At 36.6% G+C, this 26873-nt stretch overlaps 1 protein-coding gene across 6 annotated transcripts in view; it reads right to left on the bottom strand.

Annotated features, from left to right (window-relative positions):
* The window catches only part of EPHA7 (EPH receptor A7), a gene marked incomplete at both ends in the record, with an annotated part of 166261 nt that overhangs the window by 103556 nt on the left and 35832 nt on the right, over positions 1–26873 (bottom strand). For all 6 annotated transcript variants that reach the window (XM_080615369.1, XM_080615374.1, XM_080615370.1 and 3 more), the window contains 2 exons: positions 6395–6730; positions 7729–7884. In XM_080615369.1, coding sequence (XP_080471495.1) covers positions 6395–6730; positions 7729–7884 — 492 coding nt within the window. The remainder of the gene's footprint in view (positions 1–6394; positions 6731–7728; positions 7885–26873) is intronic.

The following is a 26873-nucleotide window of genomic DNA, read 5'->3' as shown; positions in this document are numbered from 1 at the left end:
TCTTAGCAAAAATGATAACATCTATTTCTAAAAAGCTTTGATGGCAAAGCTGGAAAGGCAAGAAGTCTGATACCCATTTGTAAAAAAAAAAAAAATAAATCAGTATCTTAAAAAAAAAAAAACAAATTACATTCAGTCACAAACTGATGTGCAAAAACCTGATACAGACTCAAAACATGATATGAAGTTAGAGTTTCTTTTCAGGATGACAGAGTGCCCATTGCTTTGGCTCCTGTGTGTTCTGATAGAGCATAAGGTTCAAATCCTGCTCCTATTGAAGTCAATGACAAAACTTCCATTGACTTCAGCGGTGCAGGATCAGACCCTGAGCAACACAGCTAACATCTGTTTTCTTGCTTTCTCTCTTATCTTTCAGTGAAAAATATTAGAACAAATTAGAACTGAATATTGGAAAAAATTAATTACTATCAATCGGATAGTGTGGTATTCTGTGGTAAGTTCTCATAAAACATATTGCTTGTCATTTCAAACTTTTAGATAAAGATATATAATCTGCATATGCACATAAAATATTATCAAAACTGTCAAATATCATATATGCCATTACCATATTATATCCTATATAGATGATTCCTTCTTTGTGGAAATCCTAACAAAAATTTAACATTTAGCAATCTTACAATAATGCCCCAACCTATCAATTCTATATCTCTATAACCTTGTGGATTTCACTACACTAAGTATGACCTGATACAATCAGTGAATGAATAAACTGCTTTCCCTGATGGTATTTGCTGTACAGAGACTGGAAGTCCTATCAAGTTTTTTCCGTCAGTTTAATTCAGGCACAAATTCAGTTACCGCCTCCTGTCAAAATATCTGTGATATTAGTCCAGGGTAATGTGATTGTAGATCAACAGACAGTCTTAGCTTCACAGAAATAACCCAATCAATTTTTTAAATGTACTGAAAAGACATCTGAAAAACTAGGAGAATAATAACTACCACATGTAATTAATTTCTACTCTAGTTTTACCCTTTTCAGTTGGTGGCCATGGAGTGCAGAAGACTTACAGAACTACGCTGTCTGCCTACTGGTGTAGAAAAAAGTTAAAACCAATTAAAATATAACTTAAATATTACTATGAATAAGCACTGTTAACTTTGTAGCTCACATTACATATACTAAGCAAAACGGTAAGCCAAAGTACAATCATGATAACATATATGTTTCTAAAAATGACAGCTTAATGAAAGCAGTTAGGGAATATTACTTTTGAAAAGTGACTTTTTCTTTAAAATAATTCCCCAGCTCAACAGGTGGAACAGATTTGGTAAGAATAAAAGAAAAACATTATTTTTATAATGGGAATTCTTTTTACATGAGGCACTGTTTTTAAATATATATATACAGGTAATGTAGCCATATCAATGTGGGAAAACTAATCTACAGTTGAAGGCTAGAAGATGAAGTTAAGTCACTAGGAGGAAATATCAAATGAAACTCGAAACTGAAGGAAGTCCATTGAAATGGGAAAACACAGAAGTAGCATTAAGTTGAACACTGAAACGATTAGTAATAAGCTGTCATGTATCACTAGAAGTGAACATTGGGTAGAAGGTATAGATCAAGGTAGATTAAAACAAGTTGGTGGCAGAATGGGAAGACACCTAAAGGGTCTGGGGAAAGGACAGAAGTGAGAATAGGACTAGAATGGTGAGGTCAAAGCAACTGGGAAAGCCATAAGCATAAATCTTGATTGCTGCTTCAGCTGGGGGACAGCTCATTGCTGAAGAAAGGGCAGGCTTAAGTGAGACTGACAGGGAACAGGAAACAAATAGATGGTCAATAGTGCAGAAACTATAAAAAACGAGACTTAAAAAAGTTAGTAGAGATAATTGAAAGCTGGGGAAAATGTGAAGAGCAGCGAAGAAGAGAAAAATGATGAGCAGCAACAGTGAAAGGAGAATGTAGACAGTAAGAGAGAATGCAAAATGTATTCCCTGTTTAGAAAGGCTTCAGAAGTACCTAAGAAAGGCAGAACTCATCACATAGCTTTATGTAAGGGATGGTTTGTTTCCTTTATGTACTCAATCATTTCTTCTTGCCAGTAAATCAACAGTACTGCAGCTAACAGTCATAATTTTACAGCATGTAATGTTTTTTTCTGTTCAAGTTGCTGAGATAATGCAAATTTGAAAAAAAATAACAGTTCCTTTTTGCTTTAACTGTGAATTTTAGGATCTGATTTTTGTAGGAAAAGGTCTGAAAATTGAACTCTAAGATGTAGAAAAAAAAAAAGAAAAGCAAATCTTGTTACTAAAAGTTGTTTTTCAAGAGTTAGCCTTGATTAAGGGACTGATTTGGGGTTTTTTTTAACCACTTCAAGCTGTCAGCATTAAATGCATCTAAAGGAGCCATATGACCTAAAAGTGCTGTGGGAAACCTTTCTCTTACTGTGAAGAAACAGCGAGCATTAGCAAGTGCTCCCTGCATAAGAACAGAGAATACCTTTAGGACCAGAAATTCATATTACATTTTAAATTTTGTTTGTCATGTTTGGTTACAGTAGTAAGATATGATGAGTGTCCCCTTAGATATGATTTTTTTTCTTTACAATGACTACAAAGACAACTCAAACTGGCTCAGGACAGACAGTGAAATTTTCCCAAACTTTGATAAATACTGGGATTCATCCAACCTATGTTAAATTCTGTCAAAGTCAGGCTAGGTTGGGTGAATACGCCCTTTACTGGTGACCATTCCATTGTCCATTCAGATAAATTCCAGAGGAAAGGATGTAGAAAGGTAGCTTTAAAAACACAGAAGTTTCCACAGAAAAACTATGTAACTGTTATTGAAGCACATATTTTTTTAAAGGTATGAAAGTGCATAAATGCCAAAATCTGACAAATATTCCTTTGCTGTGAAACCCACCCAATTCCACTAGCCTCTGGAGTGTTGCATGGAAAAGATGTAACATTTGAAAGGAATTTGATAGATAAAATGAAACTGGTACCAGTACCACTGAAACGTGAGTATCTTATTAGGTAAATTTTATCTTTGGTAAACAACCATTCAATAAGCTTGGAAAGGTAGCATTTGTCAGCTGTTTGCCAGCTGCAGCTTTTCAGTACATTCACCTATTGTAACTGGGGCTTAGTCAAATTTAAATGTGAATTATACAAGGATGCAGGGGTTCACATAGATCAGATTACAATACTGGGATGACATCCTGTATTTTTCATATGACACTGGATAGGCAAGATATGAAACAAGATGGTTTACTCCTGGGGGACTTAGTGCACTTAATCTTTTTGAAAAAAACAAAACAAAGCAAAACAAAAAGCCTCATGGTTCTTGGCTGCAGCATAAGAATACACCCTATGACAACCGACAGCTTAGTCACAAACTCTTTTTAACACAAGGAATGAATAGCAATGTGTCATAATATATATGTGTGCGTGTAAGCAATGTGAAATGCTACCTACCTACTTGCAGTCATTTTATTGTGTTATTTCCACAAATATAAATAGCTTTTCATGAACCACCTGGTTCTTTCCTGTGACATGTTCTCTTTGTCTCATCAGAAGCTTGTTGTATGTGGGTGAAGAAACACTGAATATATTCTATAACCCCATTCTTTTATCAATAATTTCCTGTTATCATTATACAATGATTTGAATTTTGTGAATACAGCCACAAAGGATCAATTCAATTAAGCCAAAACTACAAAAGGAAAATCTCACTGCAAGCCCCTGTGCAACTGGTGAACCCAGTAATTATATATAGCTACCCATTGTGCTAGTATAATAAAATATGAAGAAGGTTTAGTTAAGACACATTTACACTCATAGAAAGCAATATGGGCATAGAAAAAGTCATTTTTGCCAAAAGTATAGAACAGTCACACAGTAACAAATGAGAGCTGCATGAATCCTAGTTTACTTGGCTATAAATACATCCAACATTTTCTTTCTCTCCATGGTAAAATAAAATAGGAGCACAGAAGCATAACAGTCTCCTTTGAGCAACCAGTCTCTTTCTGTTCAATTATAGTCATCAATCTGTTCCACCTAAAATATTTTCCTCCTTGAGAAACCAAAGAAATCACTATTAGTATCCAAAACATGCTAAATAACGTAAGAGAGGTCTTTCCTTTTGGTAAATGCATTATTTCTCAAAGACTATTTTCTTTCACATAATTTATTTAATTCAGGGAAAAAAGATTACTGCATTTATCTGGCACTTTTGATCAGAAAGTCTTGAAGAGTTTGGTAAGGAAAGGCAAGGGTTACCTTCATTTTACAAACAGAGAAAACTACAACAGAGAGCTTAAAGCCTTTTTTTTTTTCCCCAAAAAATCTGTTTCTTGTGTATATTCCTTTTAGAAGCCTTTAAATTCTGGTATGTAGAAGTGCTAAACAGACAAAGCTTCAATTGTACAAGTACCCTTTCTCTCAGCAGTGATGGTGTTAGATTCTGTAGCAGTGGAAAATGTTTGCCTGTGCACAATCCCATAACAAAATGGAGAGGGGGAAGGAACATAGTCAAGTCTCCTGCTGCATACCCTTACAAAGCCTACCTAGGAGCATGAACGTTTTTTCCATTGCTTGAAATCTCTATTTGAAGTCTAGATGTTGTCTTTAATATGGCTTCACTAACATCTCTGAGCTTGATGTGAAAGCTATTTCATAAAATCATATAGCTTGTGTTACTTATAACACAGGATAACCACACTGTGTTTTCTGGCCTGAAAAAAGTATAAATCTATGACTATGATAACACAACAGAACTAACCATAATGACTTAACTTGGGGATAATACAATGAACTTTTGGCTAAGGCTTTTTCATCTTCCTGAGTTGTGATACCAGCCACCAAATTGCACTCTCTTCCTTTACTCTATGCGCCACTAAACCATCAAAGCACATAAAGTAAAGCCAATGTGATTTAGATAAATAGGAAAAAGTCCAAATCTTTTTCTTCATGTGGTAGCTCTGTACAGACATCTACAGAGAGCAGAACACTGTCCACCTGTGCATGTTTGAAGAATTATAGAGAACTACTTTAAAGATGAAAAATCAAGGTGCCAAAATAACACGATCTGTTTTGCAAAAACAGTTTCAGGGCAGGTTCTGTGTACTCCAAATCTCATCATAAACTCCCAAGATCTGAATGAGCACAGAGACCAATCCTTTCAGTCACAGAGATGGTTCCAAAATAATATAAAATGTGCATCTGGCATCCAGGAAAGCACTATGGGGAAATTAACTATGCCACAAATGTTCCAGCCTAACTTTTAACAGCTATATAAACTGTCCTAGTTTTTGGGGAGAGTGGGAAGGTTTTGAGGTAAATTTCTTGCCCTTTTTGATTTTTTTTAAGATGACCATCTTTAAAGTGCAGAATAACTACAGTTTTTCCTATTTGCTTATTGCCCTTGTAGGGTGACTTCATCCTCAGTTCAAAGTATTACTGTAGGGGATCATTTCTATTGCACTAAAAAAAAAGGAATAGCTTGATCTATATCACAGTCATTAAAATTCCCTCCAAGATGTAAGCATGAAGTATCCTTTAAAACATTGGTTAGCTGTTCCTACAGCAAGCATCAGTTATTTTTTTCATTCTTTTAAGGCATTTCTTTTGAAGACAGATTTTGCAATTAGTTTGGTTTAAGATCTTTTGTTCAACGTGGAGAAGGTTAGTTTTACTATCTTCTCTTAAAGCCCACAGTGCACTAATGCCTGTAATTTTTATCAACGAGCAACCTGTCGCTTCAGAAATCTAAATCAGAGAATTCCTTTTTTTTCACTCAGCATGCAGACAACTGAAGCCCTTTTTTCCCCTGGGGTGATCTGCTGGTTTGATTTTATTTTCTCTGACATTTCACCTGTCAGATTATGATAAGTAGAAGAAACAAAGAGTAATCATCACATTCTCACTGAATCTCATAATCAAATATCTGAAAAAATAAGATAAATTAGAAACATTTTCCTGAGGGAAAAGATTAACACTAAAAACACCATCAGATATCCAGATCATCTTTCAGTGACCTAGCACTTCTACACCGGCTTAAAAAATTCAGAAAGTAAGCCTGCATACTAGGGAACGACCTCCATGCAGGAAGGAAAAAAGAAAAAAGAAAAAAAAAAAAAAAAAAGAAAAGTTGCAGGGTTAAGATCTACTTAATATTAAAGACATATGTCTTCTTGAAGTCTTCCACGAACGCTTTCTTAAAGCAATTTTGAGGCCAAGAACAGGACAGGTTATCATGAAATAGTATAAGCTCAAATTAACTAGTTGGCAAGGTGAAAAGATTAATGAGCCAGAACCCAACAAACAAGCTCCTGATCTACTGCATCTGTAGCTTGCATGTTCCCAATTTCTCTCAGTCTCACAGAGTTGAGATTCGTAACAGATGAAAACTTACCTGCTTGACCGGTGGTAATACTGACAGCTGCAAAAAGCCTCTGGGAACGACTCAAGTCAGAAACCCCATTCACAGCTTCAACTTCGAACGTGTAGTTAGCATGAGCTAGCAGGTCCATTACAGTGACATAGTTATCTACTAATCCGGTTTGCTGGGGCATATATCCAATGTTACTCCCACAGGGAACACATTCACCCTGCTCCCAGCTGCACCTCTTACACAAAATGCGGTAGGTCACATCATTTCTTCCCCCATTGTCAGCAGGAGGACTCCACTCCAAACTCACGGTAGTCTGGTTGATATTGAAAATGAGGTTTTGTGGTGCAGATGGAGGTCCTATGCAACACAAAAGAAAAAGTCCACGGTAATTGCACAGAACCACGGTGGGACATTCTAATTAATGAGGCAGAAAATAGCTGAAGTATTTTTCTTCATATAAACATTTCATTATTTTTAGTAAAAGATTTCTTGAACTCACTTGTTTTATTTTTATTTTATTTTTTTATTTTATTTTTAATTTAATTTTATTTATTTATTCTTTTTATTATTTATTTATTATTTATTATTTATTTTATTTCTTTTATTTTATTTTTAATTTTAATTTTATTTTATTTATTTTATTTTTATAACTCACTTATTTATTTTCCATTAAGGTATCAGAATAACAATGTCTATATATTTATTGCAACTGACTTTAAACATTTTTCTTGTGTGCAATTAAAAGGATTGGTTAATATACCTGAAAAGTTGCCTTACATTTTTTCCGAGTATTGCATTTGTTCGTCTCTTCTAAACATACGGCATCAGCTGCATCTAGTCCTTTGTTATCAGCTCTGATATGACTTAAAGAAATATTTGGTGTTGCTTTGGGTTTAAGAGATTTCCACTATTTGAACCACCAATCTTTGTAGGCTAGTCTATTTGCAGTTGGAAGGTTAAGCCAGATCCAATTATTGTTCAGTCAAATTTCAGATCTGCAACAGTTACTTTTCATGCTATGTGTTACTCATTTTGGTATTATATCACATAAAGCACATTGTCTACAACAGTTCTGCAGCCAACAGAAAACTATGCCTGTATTCTATTTATTGTAAGTTACGCACTTGCCCAACATGCAATATTTTCCAATGTTATCTCAAGCAAACATGAAAATTATATTTATGCTGATTCTATATTCACTGTCAATGATTTTTCCCCTCTGCCTTTCAATTTCATTTACTGTTGCAAATATACATTTCAAATACAGGAAAAGCCAACCGAAACTACTAGCTACAAGTGGCTGCACGTGGTTGGTTAAGCAATGTCCTTTACTATAAAATTCATGACTGACTCACTTGTGCATGCGACATATGGTGGATCAGAAGGTGCTCTATAATAGCTATCTTCACAATCGCATCTTGAAGATCCTTCCTTGTCAGAGAAGCTGTGAGTAGGGCAGCGGGAGCACTGCAGATCTTGTGAGGAGGATTTGTAGAACCCACGGCCACAAGCTAAGGCAGAACAAAACAAATTAAGGTTTACATTTGCCTGGATTACTATACCGATCTTTTTTGTCACTGTCACATGAGGCACACATTTCTGTAAACATCTAAACTACCCATTGTGATATGCTGGCTCAAGAAATATATTACGCTCACAATTTCTTTTTCTTCAGTTGATGCTGTTAATGATTTTGCGACATTTTTATGAATTCAAGCATATATTACAAATACCTCAGCAGTTGGCAGCACAACACTTTAACACAGAAGGCCACAGAAATATAACAAGCATCTGTTTTTCAGCAAAGAAGGGTACAATAATGGTGTGAAACAGCTGGATGCCTGCAACAGACCTAAACAAGGGGAAAACAGTCCAGAGGAGCTCTCCTCTAAGGCCACTGAAGTGTTTCTGGTATCTGAACTAGCTGATTTGGAATTAATGGAGCAAAAGTTACTCTTCCTTGATCTGAGAAACCCAAAGAAGCTGTAACTCACCAGTGAACCCCGATCCCAAGGAAAGAATGAGGCTTGAATACTTGTTGGACAGACAACACTGGTAGGAACAAGCAGAAACAGAAGGAGGGCAGACAGCATAAGCTGCACAATTGGTTTTTCCAGTTTCACAAACAAACAAAACTAAGCTGAAACGGATTTGCTAAAACTTTCAAGGGAAAGTTAAAAGGTAGATAATTGGAAATACGCATGTAAGATAATTTCGTACTTCGGTTTGCCCACTGTGAACCCTTGGATGTAAAAAATGTGCTGTGTTCCAAAACTGACGTTTAGAAATACTTATTACAGCTACTGTCACAGTTCCCAAAGCAGAAACACCCATAAAACACACCTATAATGATTCTTACAAGAAGAGAACTGCAACCTAGACAGCCAGCTTAAGAATGGATAAACTGTGAGACCTGTAGGGGATGAGGAAAAGGGAAGTGGGGATCAGATAATGCTAAAACTGGAAACAGCTTAAGACTCCATTTCTGTGCCAAGGTTATGGGCAAACTTACAAACACTGTCAACATGAAAAACAGACCACAAAGGTCCTCCAGAACTTTCTAATAAACACAGGCTTTTTTCCACCACACTATCTTATTCTTTTTTTCCCAATCCTGACAGACAGTCTAACCTTCTTAAGCCATCACCTGTATGCAAAAGAAAAGGGACAGCATGTGAAACTTAGTATTGGGTATCAAAATATTAAAGCTAGTTAAATAGTCATTCTGAATTCAGAAAGAGAGAATTTACTTTGGTTATATTCATATTTGCTTGGATATTTTCTCAGAACTGAAATGCAAAGTATCAAAAGACAGTGATATTTGGAACAGTTATTTCAGTTTTCTGGTACTGCAGTGATGGAAAGAGCATTAAAACAATGAGCTTTATCCAAATCTCACTGAAGTCAATGAGATTTTGATTTTAATAGCCTTTGGACTGGGCCCACAGTGTAGCTAACGTGACATGACTCTTTTTAGTCTGATGAATTTTATGTAACTGAGAGAAAAAAGAATTGTGGTACTGCTTGAGAAAACAGTAGATTAAAGTTGATGAATTACATAATGAACAGTGAAACATACCAGTATGAACTGATTGGGAATTCTGGCCCTAATGAAAAATATGCCTACAAGACAGAAATCACTGTAACAGTTAAGAGTTTGTTATGATGAAGAAAAAAAAAAAAAAAAAAAAACACACAAAAAAAAAAAAAAAAAAAAAAAAAAAAAAAAAAAAAAACAGTGGATGGAAGCTAATTACCTGGCAGAGGAAATTAGCATGCAAAGCATATATCCTTTGACTCTGAGAAAGAGGCATGAGTCTGCTCTAGAAGAAAATATAACCCTGCTTGTAAAACACACTACAGCTTGATTCTACCACAGTAGCTGTTATATATCCTATTTAAAAAAGAAGACAGAAAGAATTTTGTAGAAATACTCTTGATAAACATGACCTGCGAATTCATAGCTGTTTCAAATTTAACTCAAAATTATCCTTTTACACCTTCATTCAAGATTGTTTCAGAATTTTCTGCCCAAGGACAAAGAGCACAAAAGCTGAACTGATTTGTATGCATGCACCTTGAGAGATATATTTAAACTTCGGACTTCTCTTTCAGGACTTGTAATTGGGATGTAGCTAAAATTACCAAAAAATAGTTTCCTGCCTTTCTTAAATAGTCCCGTTCCTCTCATATCGAGCAAAACACTGGACAAATACACTAGGTCTTCCAGTATGTAGCTTCTGCAAAGCAAAGAGCAACTTAAAAGGCAAAGATCCCCACTGTGTTTCCACTCTGTCCTTCTCAGCAGGGAACATTACATAGCAAAGATGCAGAGGGTAAAATAGAGATTTCAGACAGAAATAACAAAACATAAACAGAAAGCCTCTTTTTCTTTTTTTTTTTTCTGAAGAATTGATCAAGACATTTACATGCTTAGTCACTTACTATGTAAAGTAAACGTGCAATTTTTATTAGAGTTCAAAGGATCTGAATGTCTGTGACTAGTTTACATGACTGTAAGCCATTTATTCTCATGCACAGCATACCACAGGCGGCAGGTTCAGGCACTCATACCATGCTACCATTCCATTAGCTTTTTTTCCAATAAGAGGCTCATGATAAGTCAGTAAGAGTACTTCGCATGATTTTCCAATAAGAGGCTTATTTAACAACCATCCCTTCAACTTATACACCCCATAAATATATGGTGCAGAATATTCCAGCGCTGATTTTTTTAACAGTATGAAAACCATGCTTTTAAAAAGGATTTTAAAAAAATAGAAAGGAGGGTATGCAGGGGTACACAGTATAATTACAAGCACTCATTGAAGAATATGCAAATAAATAATTTTCCCATTTTTCTTCATAAATTTAAATTTGTCACACAAATTTGTTTTTTTTAGCCTAGCAGTGGAATATTTCTATTGCTCAAAACTTGGCAAGCTATGAATCTTTATCTGTTTTTAACATGTATTGCCCTTGTCAAGAAACAACAGGAAATTCTATCAAGATAGGGTGTTACACAGACCACTTATCAAGGTACAATAACTTGCCAGTGAGCTATTACAGATCACAGATGGGAAAAACTGTTCAAAAATACTTTGTTGACTTTTTTTCTCTCCCTTTTGTCCTATCTTGCCAAATTGCCATGTTGAATTTTTTTATGTTGCAGGTAATTTAAATACATTATTTTCTTCTACACTATTTTAAATCCACTTATTTTGACCCAATTTAGTTCTTGATGTAATATTTTTAAGATCACAGGAACAGGTAGTATAAAATCCCCACTGCCACTACCTCCATAAGCAACATAAAAAAATGCTAATTGTAAAAAAAAAAAATAAATCAAAATACATTAGCCAAACATTACTAGGAGTTTTGTACATGTAAACCTGTAAGTGATAAACACAGGTACTGTGTTTATAAGATACAAAAGTATCTTATGGTAAAGCCTAAGGCAACTCAAATTGCATTTGATCACATCCATTTTAATATTTCAGTTCATTAGTGTGGGAAAGCACAAATCAGCAGCACTTCTGCCCCATAAAGGGAGCCTACATTGTAAATCAGGGTACAGAACTCATGAAATGATAAGACAGACACAGGCAGCACTCTAATGTTGTAGCCATAATCGTCATTATTGTTGATCTGAGTAAAATGTGAACTCATTTGATCTTGTTCAAGCAAGTTAAGATTCAGGAGCAGTTTTGGTACTGAAGGGCTTCTGGGATACTGAAAAAGATGGGGTGGGGTGGGGAAGATAGTCAGCACAAAATAAATTTACTTCCATTCAATGTGGTGTGTTACTTACAGCTGCTAACTTAATAGGACGGCTCTCCCCAGATGAAGCTCCCATTTTGTTAGTCTTACACATTACTGACAGCATAAAGATGCAGAGTAACATCTACTAGCCTAACCTAAATCAGTCTTCAAATAATGCAAAAACTAGTTCCTAATTGTTTCTCCATTTACAAAATCAATAATAAATAAATAAGAATGCTATGCTTTAGCCAAGGCACCATTCTTTGCTTAATATGCCAGCCTCACAGCCATTAGGGACTGACCACTGATGACCCTCCCAGGGCTACTCAGCAACTCGGGATTTATTTACTTTTCTGCAATAGCCATGGCTGTTCCTCAGAGCAAGTCTTCCCACCTCCTCTGCAAAGCAAAGAGGATTCTCTTGTTGGGAAGCTGGCAGTTCCACTGTGAAATATTAAGACAGTGCAAACAGCTCTTGGATGAGAGAACCTCTATGGAGCTGCAGTTGGAAACTGAGCAGGGCATTGTTGTTTCGTGTTTAAACTTTCTTGCCTGGAAGCCCTAGATAAAGTGGTACACTATTCTGTCTGTATATGATAGAAGACCCTGATGAAGATGACATTAGCAATCTTTCTCGGTTTGGACTAAGTTGCTTTCGTCTTGTACATCCAATGGAACTGAGCCATAGAAAGGACAGATCGTGACAGTAAGGTCTCGTACACAGCTGGGCAAGGCTGCAAGGTCAGCGTGCGGGACTTGCTTAAATACAGGTTTAGCATATGCCACTGCAGTCAATGCAATCACAAACATCTTGAGTCAACGTGTTTGGTGTCGTTTAAGGGCCTATATAAATACTGTAAATAATGGAATATTTCAAAGCCACAAGTAAATATTTGGGAATTAACACAAACTACTAGAAACTATGATGCCACATCTGTGGCACAACAAGGCGTTATCTGTTGTCACTAGAAATGCTGACTGCAGCTTATGCAGAAAAATAGCAGCTTCTCTGCTGTGAGCTCATCACATGCCTTAGTTGCCTGGTAGTGATCAAATAATGTATATTTTTCTTTTCATATTCATAAAAAAAGAGTTCCATGGACCTCTGGAAGGAGGAATGAAGGCAGATGTAGAGAGCAGCAAACAGGAGTCTGAAGCCCTGCTTGTGGGACAGGAAAAAGGAAAAAAGGGAAGTATTAAGTACTGTTAATTTCTATGTAACTTTTTCAGTATAAACACTATGGAGATTAATTTTGCTTGTTAGGAGAGCTAGGGAACTTAAATTGGAGGGATGATGGAAATATGGTGAGGGGTATGAGTGACATGTAACAGGTGATGTATATATAACCAAAGGAGAAAGAGTAAACAGTTGCAGGGCAGTGACACATTAATCAAGAAAATAATTTGCTACTATAATAATATAAACAAATTAAAAAAAAAAAAAAAGAAAAAATCTCCAGCTGTAGAAAGTGCAAGGCTTCCAGGTGGCATACGAGCTTAAGACTTAAAGGGCACGCAATTGTTTCAACATGTTAGACGCTTGACTGAATGTGGCTTTTGATAAGAATTTTTGAGTTTATAAGAAAATAATGAAACATAATGAGTTTCACAGAGGAAACTGCACTAATTACTGTTTGATCCCATTATAAAAAGGAGACTGGTGTGAGGGAGGAAAACAAAGATGACATACTGTGCTAGCAGAGCAAGGGAACTTGTCTGTTTCTTCTGGTTTGCTCACAATTCTCTGAGCTTGCCGTCACAATTAAATTTAAGTGGCATAGATACCACTGAGGAAGATTAAACTAGTGTTTAAAAAGCAGTAATTTTTCAAAGTTAGCATCAAAGGATGGCAAAGGAGTATTCACATAATTTCAACAACAAGTATTACAAACTTGGGGTAACAGCCTCGTCCCACTGAGAACCATGGGAAAATGATTGCTCATATCAGGAAAAGCTCAGGTTTTCTGGGTTAATCCCTTCACTTGAATAAAGTAAGATCATCATATGTTAAAGTGAACCTATACACTGGGGGTTTTTTACCCTTTTTCTAACAGGCAGTGGCAAGAATTTGGTATGCGTCTCTGTGGACATAAGCCTTCATTCTCATGATTTGTTTTGCATAATGTTAACGAACTTTCTACCTTTCTACCCTCCCCTAGCCTGCGAACATTAAAGACAATTCAGCTAACCAACTTTTCACAGAAATTACATATACACAAGGAGTTTGTGCAGATGTTTCCTGGATGAAGTTATGCAGCTGCAAAGACTTTATTAATTATAAAACACAAAATGGATTGTTCTGCAATTGAAACTCTCTGGGGCTCTGATACATTTGAAAATTAACATACATATATGTATGGTCAGGACATAGATGGATGTTGTTAAGTTATTTATTACAGATGGATATTTTAGCTAATGCAGAAAAAAAAGGCTGGTCTTTCTCCACTGGAGCTTTCAAATATTTGCTTCATATTAATGTCTATGGTTCCATAACTCAGGACTGAAAGCACAGCTTGCAGAAACAGTACTCCCATTGCTAGTGTTTCTGACCTCATCTGCGATGGACAGGTCCAGAATCTTTATTTTAATCCTACTGACAGTGCCTCAGTGGGAGTAATTATAACAGTCGGCCACAAATCCAGACCTCCTGTCACTGTTATATTAGGGTTTTTCACAACAAAAATGAGCAGCAGAAAAGGAGGATGAAAACAACATGGGGTAGTGATTATAGCAAGATTTGTCAACCTCCTTCTGTATTAACCTGCTACAAACATATGACAATTTGGCATGGGAGACACCAGAAGTACAAAATGTTTAATCATCTGCAGTACCAAAAATAAATTTTTGAAAATCATTTGGGGGACATTGTTCTCTTACAAGATCCTTGGCTGGTAGATCACATCATCAGCCACAGACACTTTTCGGCTAATGTATCTGAAAAATTTAGATAAACTGAAAGCAGACCATTATAAAATAATTCCCAAATGTGGATTTCAATGTGAAATATTAGATATAAGAAATCCAGTAACAAATAGGGACTTTATAACCCTGATCCCTCTTCCAATAATTTGTGTATGTTCAAGTCATGACTATGTTTGAAACTGTAAATTACTTTTATAGTGAGAGATGACACCTGTTATGGCTCTTCTGGCACCTAATATATATTGTTTTATAAGGAGCTTAGACTGTAGTATTTTATTTGTCTAACTACTATGTAATGATAAATGTCTAGCTGAAAAAAAGATGTTTATTTTAGTTTGATTCTTAAACTGCAAGAGCATCTAAAGATTATTCATGTTTCAACCAAGGAATTATGTCGTATGGTTTAGCCAGAGTAAACTCAAGACTCTTAATGGTGCCCTAGCTATACTGCGAATGACATATCTAAACAGGGCTCTCCCATGGCTGCATCCCATCATCCACCACATGTTTGTTGCTGCCTGTCAGGTATCTCTCAGACCTTCATTTCTCAAGTCTAATATGCCATTGTTGTCCAAAGTCCTGCTAACGTCTTTTGAAAGATGTTCACATACTGCAGTTCAAACAAATAGAGATACTGGAATAAAATGCTTGCTAACTAATAGTAACCTACTCCAATTTTCCCAACAAATGAAGTGAAACCTTCATCTCTCTACAAATTTGCGCAAAACAACAAAAAAAATCCTGAGTATGTCATCATGTGCCTTTTTAACTTATCTATTTGCAAAGATAAATAAGTTTAAAGACACTCTGGTGATTTGCTGGCTAATTTATACAAAAGGACAAGGTAATCAGGTTGAAGAACATATCCTACAAACCAAAGAATACCTAATGTCACTACACCATAATAGCAAAATTTCTTTGAATCTAATGATTCTGAATAAGTACATGAAAGACTACATTTAAATGGCAATTAAAGAAACTCTAGCATAGTCTGAGCAGAATTAATTACTTAAGTTAAAAGTTGTGCATTGAGGCTGTGACATAATATTTCTCTACATTTTCAGAGTTGCAAGGACTTGGGCATCTGCCACTCATTAACTTTCTTGGGAATAACAAATACAAAGCCACCATGAAAATTTGGGGGAAATTTAGATGTGAGAGATATGAAGACATAAAAATACAGACAGATGTAACTTATTGATCAGAGTTAAAAAGTGAAAGGTGGGTAAGAGAAATTAAAGGCGAAAAATATTCTGGCTTTCCTGTTCATTCTTTTCTTTTTCACCCCCCTTTTCTTCTACCAGGCCCTTCCCTTGAGATTACAATTTGCAAGGTGCTCAAGTAGCTTCTGTGCAGAGTTGAGTGACAGCTTGACTGATGAGGCAGATTGGGAGCAAACGCTCCACACTTTGCAGGACATGGTATAAATTCATCATAAAAAAAAAACTAATCCATGCCTGAAGTTTTGTCAGCAGTAAAAATTTTATCTGACTTCTTCAAAAGGTTCTCAACCATCAGAGTTAATGGAAAAATGCACTTAATCTGCTCACGGTTTCTGCATCCTTGGGTTTTGTCTTTTTCCTCTTTTACTGACTTGGTAATCCTTAATTATGGACCTTTTTTTTTTAATTACAAAAAAAAAAACAAACCTGTTAAAGCTACAGTGACTAAGAATTCAGCAAATCTAAGACCACCAAGTAACTTATGCTATGGAAGTTATAATGTTCTGAAAGGAAAATTGTATTATCTAACTGAGCAGTATAACACATCCCTCAGATGCATCATCAGACAACAGACATTACTGCAATGAGAACTGGCTACACATACTACAGTGTAAGTGGTGCCTTTTTTTCTTTTTTTTTTTTTTTTTGAAGCAGATGTATGAGCAATTAATGTTAAATTTGTCACATTCCTGTATTAATGCCTTTTCCTATGCTTTTTTAACTTGTACATAATTCAACTCTGACAGCCATAAGAAAAGAAGAAAAATACTGGTGATGAAACTAACACAGCAGATTGTTTTCATCTTCAACGTTTTGGCTTCCCTATATTTGGGGTGTACCTCCAACAATGAAGCAACAAAAAATTCCTTATAGTCTACAACGTAGCAACTTGCCTTATAAAGTATTACAACTTAATAAACTGAGCTTATCGAGTTCAATAGGGACTTTTAACAGTGGCAATGCTATGACTCAACTCCTCTGATGTCATACAGGTTCCATACAGCTGTTACTTTGTCCAACCTAAATGCTTTATGGTTCTGTGATATTAAACGTAGAAATGTAAAGTGAAATTTGCAAGTGATGATTACTAGGTGGGAACTGCTATTTTTTCCTCTTTTACAGATTTTTTTTTTTTTAAGCAACTCCATTATTTCAGACTCTTTTAGCCTCATGACTTCAGATCAAGCAAACAAAGGAAGACCTTCTCACTGTAAAAGCAGTCTCACTACACAGCACCACTGCAACACAACTGCAATATGATGACCTTTTATGCACAGCAGTGGATGTGTCTCCTGACATGAGCATCTCTAATGTCTATTAGGCCTCCCAAAGGCTATCATCTCCTTTGCCAAACGAACAGGCTTGCCGGTTTGGCTGCCCAGAGTCCTCACTGTATTTTTCACCAACCCCACAAAACAGTTTCCAAGTATCCGCAAATACCCTCTCACTCCCTGGCTACCCCTGTTCTCCCTTAATGAGAGCAACACAGAGAAACTTCCAGGAGAAGAAACATGAACTGGTGAAAGGAAGACTCTTGTTGGTAACGACTGTGGTGGAATTGCTTCCAAATTACCATCAGAGGGATTGTGGAAACACGGGTATGTTTTGGTCTATCACAGACACGTCAGCCAGGTCTGCCAGCCAAAGTGATCTACATGTGCAGAAATTAACATTTACAACTTGCCTCTTAACCTTCAGAGCAGTTCCCCAACAGACAAGTCTCACGGCAGTGGGGGACAGATAGCTTACACTGCCCCAGGAAGAGCAGATGCTTGCAGGTAGGCACTTCTCAGGATGTCTACAGACTGGATCTGCCCCTCTGCAACTTTCTGGGAGAGTTCCTGACCCCAACCATGGGCAAGAATGGGGTGGAACAGTGTTGGCTTTATTAATCAATGCATTAATAAAATGTAGAATTAGTAAAAATATCATTTGAGTAGCTTCTTGTACTTCTGTGGAGAGAACAGTAGTAGGTTTACTCATGCTGCCTATCTTTACACCATAGACTCCCTCTTCACGCAGATGACTCCCTTCTGATGCCCCAAAATCCTGTCCAGATACAAATACAATGGAAGTTTCCTTTAAAGGCCTCAAATAATCTAAAAGCCTTTCATGAAATAATTTTTTCCCTTGAGAAATAACAGAGGTCTCTAGGAGGAGTCAGATCGTATGATTCAAGGATAAAGTTCTCTGTAAAGAAGGTGGTGTGAATAGATATCTTCCTGAAGCTCTGAGACAACCAACTTGATGTGGATTTTTAATTTAATCTAACTGTAATGGTGCTTAATAATTGGCTGTCAAGAAATAAATCTGGAGGGCTTACTCATAAAATAGAACAGAAGCAGGCACCTCTATGAGCTTTCCAATCGAAATGAAATTAAAATAACTTAATAACACATTTTTTTTTCCTTTGGACAATGACCTACCATTATCATTCCAGGCCTCAACTGAGAAGAAATTTTTCACAGGCTTCTGTAACACATTTCTCAAGGCCATCATTATACAGCAGGCAAATCCATCCAAACAAAAGACCAGCTTCTAAGAACCCACAAGAGAGAAATTACTCTACTTTTGCACAATGGTGGTACAGAATCTAAAAATAATTTTAGTTGCATATCCTGGTCTCAGATATTCCCACATTTAATGTTGACTGTCCTGCTTAGAAAAAGATGCTTATGCCTATCAACTCATTGTGGTGCTTTTGGAGAAACTAATGCAAAAAAACCAACTGTTCACTACAGTTACATTTGGCTTGGAATAGGAAGAAACAGAAATATTTCTGGAAAGGAAACAAAAAAAAACATTCTAAGTTCTTTAAGCAGAGATTCCCTTCCAGGTTCATCAAAGAAAATATTTTTATCAGTGCACAGACTGGAAATTTAAATTGTGCAAGTATTTAGCTATAATCTTTCAAAATAAAAACTGATTTAACCTCTTTATCTACAGATCAAAGTATCACTTCATTAAGAGATGACAAAACACACAATTCTCCTTTTCTCCTTTAATGGAAAAAAAAAAAAGTATATATAAAGGAGAAGCATTACCATAATAATTCACTGATATGAAACTGAACTGGAATAAAACACAAAGAAACTTCTTCTGGGTTTGCTTCAGTAAGTCTGTGGTAAGAAACAACATTGCTAAATCTGACAGATCTATCCGCTACAAATTTTTATGAGAAAACTTCCCAGATTCACACAATGTTTTAATTCCAAAAAGTACAGCATGAGTTGTGATACTGTGAAATGAAGTTGCCTTTACTAATTGCATACTCTGAGCAGAAGTGCATCTTATAGAAGAGAGCATATCAAATCTGCCTGGCTGATCCTTATGATTTGGATATGTCACTTTCTACTAAGCACAGAGAAAATAGGGAGGGGCAATAAAGCCGCTCAAAGATAGCAGCCATCCAAAAAGATAAAGAACAGGCTGAGGAAAAGCAGACAACAGATTGCAAAGACAGAACAATCACAGATGGAGGCCAGGTGGGTGGGTCAAACAATTTTTTTACAAAAGGTTTATTTTAATATTTAAACAGAACCTCGTTGTGTAAATGTTCAGCAAAGAACTGATAAGAAAATGGATTTGTAAGTGCGTTTGAACAAACAACATGTCTTATAGTCAAGAGGGGCTTAGTCATATATAATTAAGGGATAATGTACATGGTTGAAGAGTGTATGATACTGCAAGTGATTAAACACCAGTGCAAAACAAAGGAGCTAGACACCTAAGGAAGCTTTATGGAGCCAGCATGGAGTAATCTTAAAACATGAACTTCCTTTTCACTAGAGAAGACAAGAGGATATTCATCTAGCCATACAAAAGGGGTTTTTTTACTGAAAATGCTGTGAACTTCCATACTGCTTCTGCCACCTAATCAAGCTCTTTAACTAGATTATCATACTTTCTGTTTCAGCATACACTACCTTTAACTCTTTAAAATCCCTAAGAGAACAGTTCTGTGCACATACAATACCCAGGTTCCCTGGAAATGTGTGCTATCATAGTTCTCCTCAAATTTCTGAAAACCTAGTGGCATTAGTCATCTCAGCAATTACAGTCCTGAGGGCTTGATCTAAACCCACTAAAGTCACAGGTGTCTTGGAAAATGGATGACTGAGTCACCCAATAAAGACAAGGCAAACAAGGAAGATCAAACAAGGAAGCCTAGACCACTAGCTTGTTTCTGGGCATGACCTATGCCACACGCTTACAAAAGGAAAGAAAGAATAAGGCAGACGCAGTGGGAACTTGCATCCAACAAGCAGGAGCTAGCAGTCATGAGCTATCAGTCATCTCCATCTGTTTTCTTAATATCCCCTGACAGACTTTCATGAATTTATCAAACAATTTTCATAACTATCAAAGTTCATGCAAGTGACTATTTACCTGAATGCTAAAGTGTGGTTTATTTCTCACGAGAAAGTATACACAGTGCATGTTTCTACACAATTCCTTACATAGCTGTAGCCTGTACACCAACACTGAATCTGGATAATGACGACAGTAATGCCACAGCAGCAGATAACTCTGTATGTCTTCCAGAAACCCAAGAAGCTGAGTAAATAGCATATTCTTAACACCAAAACATTACAAGTGCTATGTGCAGGTGTCATTGACTACATAGCCAGGTCAGGTATGTCACAGCACAGACCACATGAACAATCTTCACTGCATCTCTTCAGCTGTCAAGTGTATTTCCAAAAATACCGATATTCTAAGGCATTTACAAAACTTTTAAGGATTTGGAAATTTAGACTTCCCATCTGTGAGGTTATTTACTATTATTTTTCTTTTTGTGTCCTGGGATTCATTTTAAAAACTGAAAGGGAATAGAAAGAATGCTAATGTAACATGAATACACTCTAGCACATACATTTGTAGTAATTTCCCAGACATCCCTGCTTACCATGTCTTGGTACACATCTGAGTAATCTCGGAGCGCATGGACTGGTTTGCTTTCAGAGGAAAATAACCATAACATGTGCTCCAAGAGTGAAACTAATGCACTCCAACCACAGTTGGATCAGACTAGACCTACTGCAAATAAACCCCCTCATTTATTTAGTGTGGGCATTAGGTCCTCAGGACTGTTTCATTTTACAGATTCACTACTACTCCTCATGCTCCTTGTGAGTGACACCATCATGAGAGGGAAAACATTAGTTCTTTATTTGGAGAAGCTTTAATTGTTGGCTGTGACTGACAAATCAGTACATAAATTATCTAACAGACTTAGAACTGACTCAGCATCCTCATTGTGAGCAATTTGTAACACAAATTACTTTTTCTCTGCGCAAGCAATTCTTCAACCAGCTCTGTGTAGCTTATTAGAAAGACAAATTTACAGATGTGGGTTCCTCGGTGCTCAAGAAACTGCACAATTCTTTGAAAAAGAGCAAGATGCTGAAAAAGAAACACTAAAGGAAGCCAGGTGTTACAGTCACAAGCAAAAAAAAAAAGAAAAAAAGGGCAGAAAATAAAACTGGTTTACAGAAGTGAGGAGGAGGGGGAAGAAAAAGAAAACTGATATAAAGTTCCTTAACAAGCAATAGGGCCCTGATTGTCCTCGCATAACATGTATGCAGAAGAAATACTGTCCATGTTAGAAAAGTGCCCTCACAGCCCATGGCAAAATTCAGTTTTCCACTTAGGGTAGAATTCAAGGCTTTCAATTAGGCAGCTCTATTAAAAAATCATTCATTCTCAAAAGGATGGACTATCAAGAAAGAAATAAAACATATCTCAAGAAGTCACATCAGTGGCCCAGGGGACAGCACATATTGTCACTAATAGAAAGCATTTCCCAGTATCTTCCTGGCCTCTGATACATTTCAGTCTTCAGTTCTACTACAGTACCCAAAACCATACAAGCTCTCTAGTACCACTGTCCTTCCTCCTTGTTCTCGCAATTTTCTGCAGTAAATATTAATGTTTTTTCTGGATGGTAAAAATAAAAATATAATTAAAATTTAATTCACATTAATTTTATAAGAAAACCAAAAATGGAACAAATTCAGAGAGCAGAGTGGCTGTGGAGGTCCACTAGGAGTCAAAGAATGGGGCTGAGCCATGGGAAACAAAACAGGCATGCAGTCCTCACTCAGCCTCAGCTCCTACCCTTCTCTTCCCAGCTTTTTCTAAGCCAGACGAATTTCTATTATACAACCCGGCTCCTTATCACCAGCAGGCATACTAGTCCAGCAAACCTACTCATCTCAAATAGGTCTCCTCTGAGATAGTGACAGGAAAGTTACACAAAGAAAAAAGGTTAGCCAACTCTGACAGTGGATTTAAATACAAAGTCAGTTCAGGACCTAGGTGTCCTGAGTCTGCCTTGAGGACTTCATCAGGAAAGAAGGAGCTGTTGGGAGGTAAACATCAACAAAGTGCAGCAATATGATATAGAACAGGAATGTTTTTAGAGAAGTCATCGTCCAAAGTAATCCCTTGATCTCCACCTCCTAGCTGCCAACAGGCCACAGATTAAATGTTCAGGATGTGATTTCTCCCAGGATAACAATACCTAAATTTCAGTTAATATGTTAGTGCTTACATATGTAATAAGTACCTAAGTTCTCACTGGAGTCTATGGAGACCCAGGGCTCAGTTCTGAGATGCCTAAGTGCAATTGCCTAGTCCAGTCTGAAGGTTATCCTGACAGGTCCTGAGCTAATGGTCCAAAAAAATAGTAGGTCTTCTGTGCTCCTGTACCACGTCTGCCAGCCCACACAGAGTCTTGAATACTACAAACCACCTCAAACAAGACTAGGCAAACAATGTTTATGAACCCAACCCCAGCCTCTTGCTAATGGTCAGTGGAATGGCTCTCCCAGAGACAGCTTTAAAATAAATCCTGCTCTCAGTCACTTGTCCTGGCATGCCAACATATGCAGCACTCAGCCATAAGAATTACCAGCAATTCTTAAATGGCCCGCAACTGCATAGCCTCATAAAATATCTCCTGTTTTCATATGCAAGCAGTTTATATAGCATCCTGTGATAGGAAGGTAGTGATGAGAAATGAGAACAGTAGATTATTCACAGTTCTCAGATCTGCCTCTATCAAGTACCAAACAGATCCATACACACAGTATTGTAGAGCTTTTTATAGCTTGTCACGCAGTTTCTCAGTGATTGAACTGAGTAATGTATGCCTACAGGGAATGAGATACCAAGCTGAAGTTTGCATAGATGAACCTCTGAGTAGAGAACTACTAGTTAACTGAACTAACTAGTTAACTGAATTTAAAATAAAATAGTGGTGAAGTTGTTTATGATTATGCTATTATGATATTTATGTGGAAGATGATGAAAATTAATTGTATATCAATGCAAAAGTAAGCTACCAATTTACTGCATTACAGTAGCATTATAAGTAGAGCACACAATCGAAGAACCTTAAGTCTACACAAAAAATGTGAGCATGTGTGTATACATGTCCATGATTCAAGAGCATTCATATTTCATTGATACAATCCACTCTACTAGCCTATTATGTGTTCAGAAATGAATGGCTGGAGTAGCAAGTAGTTTACGTGAAGCCAAGAACAAGTAAACATTCTCAGTTATTAGTGACTGCAGAAAGCTGAGTTATTGAAGACTTTATCAAGTACACATTGACTCTTAAAAGAAGAAAAAAAACCCCAAAAACCTCTGTTTGTCTTTCCATGTGTCATTTTTCTTCAAACTTTAGAACAAACTAACATACAACACCAGTGAAATAGCAGATGCAAAAGCCATATATTTGGTTTTTTGCCACTATATGCGTGAAGCTACAAGAATTAATTATGGACACTTCTGGGGGATCTAGGAATCCCTAATTAAAATTCTACTTCCCACACCACAAAGGGTGCCAATCCCTTTGCCTGGCCACTAATTCTCATGTCAAATTAATGAGGTACTTTTGTGCATTTTTGTGCCCTTTTAGTTTCCTTGTCCTATAAGGTCCTAAGAGGTCAAAATTCTATTTTGCATTTAACTTGTGGCTTTTAAGGTATTTGATAATTACTTATAACTTTGCCAAAATAAAACAGAATGTTGGTCAGAGCAAGGTGTTCTAAGATGTAAAAGGAACATAAAACTCACTGGAATCTTCTTCAAATGCAAGGAAAGGTTTTGACTATGAGTACCCACACATTTGACCATCAATGTAACACAGGGTGACTTCATGTATTTGCAAGAATGAGCCCAAATGTATAAATATCTTGGAGGTGGGTGCCAGGAGGATGGTGCCAGACTCTTTCCAGTGGTGCCCAGCAACAGGAAGAGAAGCAATGGCCATAAACTAAAACACAAGAAGTTTCACCTCAACATGAAGAACAACTTCTTTATGTTGAGGGTGGCAGAGCACACGAACAGGCTGCCCAGGGAGGTTGTGGAGTCTCCCTCTCTGGAAACATACAAAACCTGCCGGGACTCATTCCTGCGTAACCTGCTCTAAATGGCTCTGGCTTGGCAGCTGGGTTGAATTAGATGATCTCCAAGGTCCCTTCCAACCCTAACAATTCTGCGTATCATCATTGCAGGTATGTTTGCAATCAGTAAGGTTCCCAGAAAGTACCTCTGGATGGACTTAAACCAATATACCCTCCCATCTGTCCTCTGTACTCATGCTTTTCCAGTAGTACCAGAGCCTTTAAACAGCCTGTACTTAGTGCTGGCTTTTCACTCATCTTCCTTCAGACCTGAACATAGCATGTATTGTGGATTAGCACTAAAAAAAAATGTTTCATCAAAATCTGAAAATGGGAGCTAGTGGGAAAAGAAATGGAATTTAATGTGAAAATAGGTAATACTAGAGTTGCTGTACTGATTGCCTTTTTTATTTTTTAACTGAATTCACTTACAGCCTCTGTTTTTTATTTGCAGTAAACGTGCTATAAAATTTTCCATCAGCCATAGCTGGTTTGCAAAATTAAAGGCTACTGCTGTACAATTTAGAAATACGGATTCCTGACCTTTTCCATGATGATGTTTCTACAATATCCTTTGGCAGCAAAGCCCACAGTCTAATCGATTGTACACTAATTGTTCTAAAACTGAATCTAAATTGTTCCTGACATTGCTTAAGAACATAGCAATTGTATTTATGTGCACTGGTATATAAAAATAAAACACTCCTTTTCTGTTTGTAACACTTTGTAACGGGTTGGCAAACTTAAGATTCTACATAAAACGAAGGAGTTCACGTGTTCTGCCCTGCTTAAAAAAAATAAAAATAAAATAAATAAAAAAACCCCACAAAAAAAACAAAGAAAACAAACCAGCCCTCACTACACAAAAAAAAAAAAAAAAAGAGTGAAGACAACAAAAGAATGCTAAGTCATACTGGTAGATGAGTAGCTCCCACCAATATAAAAAAGTGAGGCATCTCTTTCAGATGAGAAAATCGGAAGAGAAAAAGAGGACAAGGGACAAAGGAAAACCTCAAACAGACTCAGAATACAAGACAATTAGGTAGGTTTATACGGTTTTACTAGTAAATCAAAGCCAGTAACACAAAACTTGAGGAAGGGACTGACATTTGGTATTATCTCAGTCTATATTGTTCAGCTAAAGATTCGACAGGTATATAGTCCATTTACATGCAGCTCTTTGCATATGCAGCAAAATTTATGTCTCCTGCTCAAATTTTATGCCAGTTCTGTTAAACTTAGAAGATTGATTCCACTGCTGTTCTCACAAAGGTCAAACAGGTGATGCAAACTGCTGCTTCTTTAAGTTCCTAAATTTCTGGAGAGTTTCCTTAATTCTGTATGGCATGGGCTTACTTTACTAAGGCTGCAGCTATGCTTAAACACTTCAGTGGGATGGCAAAAGGCAATTTTTCTTCATTAAAGAAAAATGCAGTGTTTGGCAACCCAAATATCTGCATTATTTCTTTAGTTTTCTCTTTGCATTGAAGTCAGATTAAAACTGCAGTCATTTTCTTTATTCTCTGTTTCTTTAAAAAAATATTTTACATTTTCAATTAACTTGAGTACATTTTCCACTGAAGTACCTATTCCCTGAAATAATATCACCACAGTAACTCGTTGTTATAATAACTCATCATACCTTTTCTAGCTACTCATTTTTGTATCAGAGAATCTCTATACCGTTTTTCCAGAGTTTTCAGCATCTTACTGCCTCGTCTTCTTCAGTCTGAATTTCTAGCACTAAGTACAATGAACCTGTCTGCCAATTTCAAATGACTATTCCCTCAGTAGAGAGCACAACATACTTTTTCACTGGATCTATCTTCATAAGTCCTTATTCTGAAGTGACTGAGTTGACAATAATGTATGCACAATGTCCTTACGTCACATCACGAAAAGTGTGTGAAAAAAGAGAAGTTTAGTCTTTCTTTTCATACATTGTTCCAGCTGGTTGCTTATGTTTACATATGAGCAAAACCAAAATACTGGCTTTTCTTCAAAATTAATTTATTCAAATGTCTATAAGCTTACTGTCTGTTTTTGCATCCTTCTCTTTGTGATGATAGCTATCAAACTACAAAAAGATTTTGTAGGAAGAGCTGCAGAAAGGTGGATACCCTACTCTGTTTCAACTTTCGTTAGTCATGATTAGGCACGGTACAGTCTGCAAATTTAGTTTTTACGCCCTCTGTTCTGTTCTAAGCAGAGGTATAAAGTAGAAGTGGATCAAATTCACACCTAATCTTATTTCATGTTGAGATCTTATTCTACTGCTCTGTTCACTACAACAGGTATTTGGCCAGTTTTGCAGGCTAAGCAGTCTTCTTCATAGAATAAAGATATTTAGAATTGCTCAGTAACAAAGGTACTAACCTGAAATTTGTATTTGGGATCTATTCCCCATTGTAGCACTTAACAGTTTTGTGACCACAGCCAATTGACTTAATTTCTCTTGGTTTTTGTATCATCTCTGGTTAAATAATGAACAACAGGAGCAAAGGAGGCTACATTCCCATTCAGTGTACATACAGCAGCACCTCAGCATTACCTGATTCCTCTTCTTGAGTCTGTTTGAAACATGTAGGCATTAATACACTACATAGCAATAACAGCCTTCAGTAAAATCTGTGTACTTTCAGAATAATTTAAACTGCTCAAAGGAAAACATCACTA

Source organism: Psittacula echo (genome assembly GCF_963264785.1).
Source record: "Psittacula echo genome assembly, chromosome: 4".
Lineage (NCBI taxonomy): Eukaryota > Metazoa > Chordata > Aves > Psittaciformes > Psittacidae > Psittacula > Psittacula echo.
Note: the sequence above shows the minus strand (reverse complement) of the source record. Positions and strands in the feature narration are given on the sequence as shown.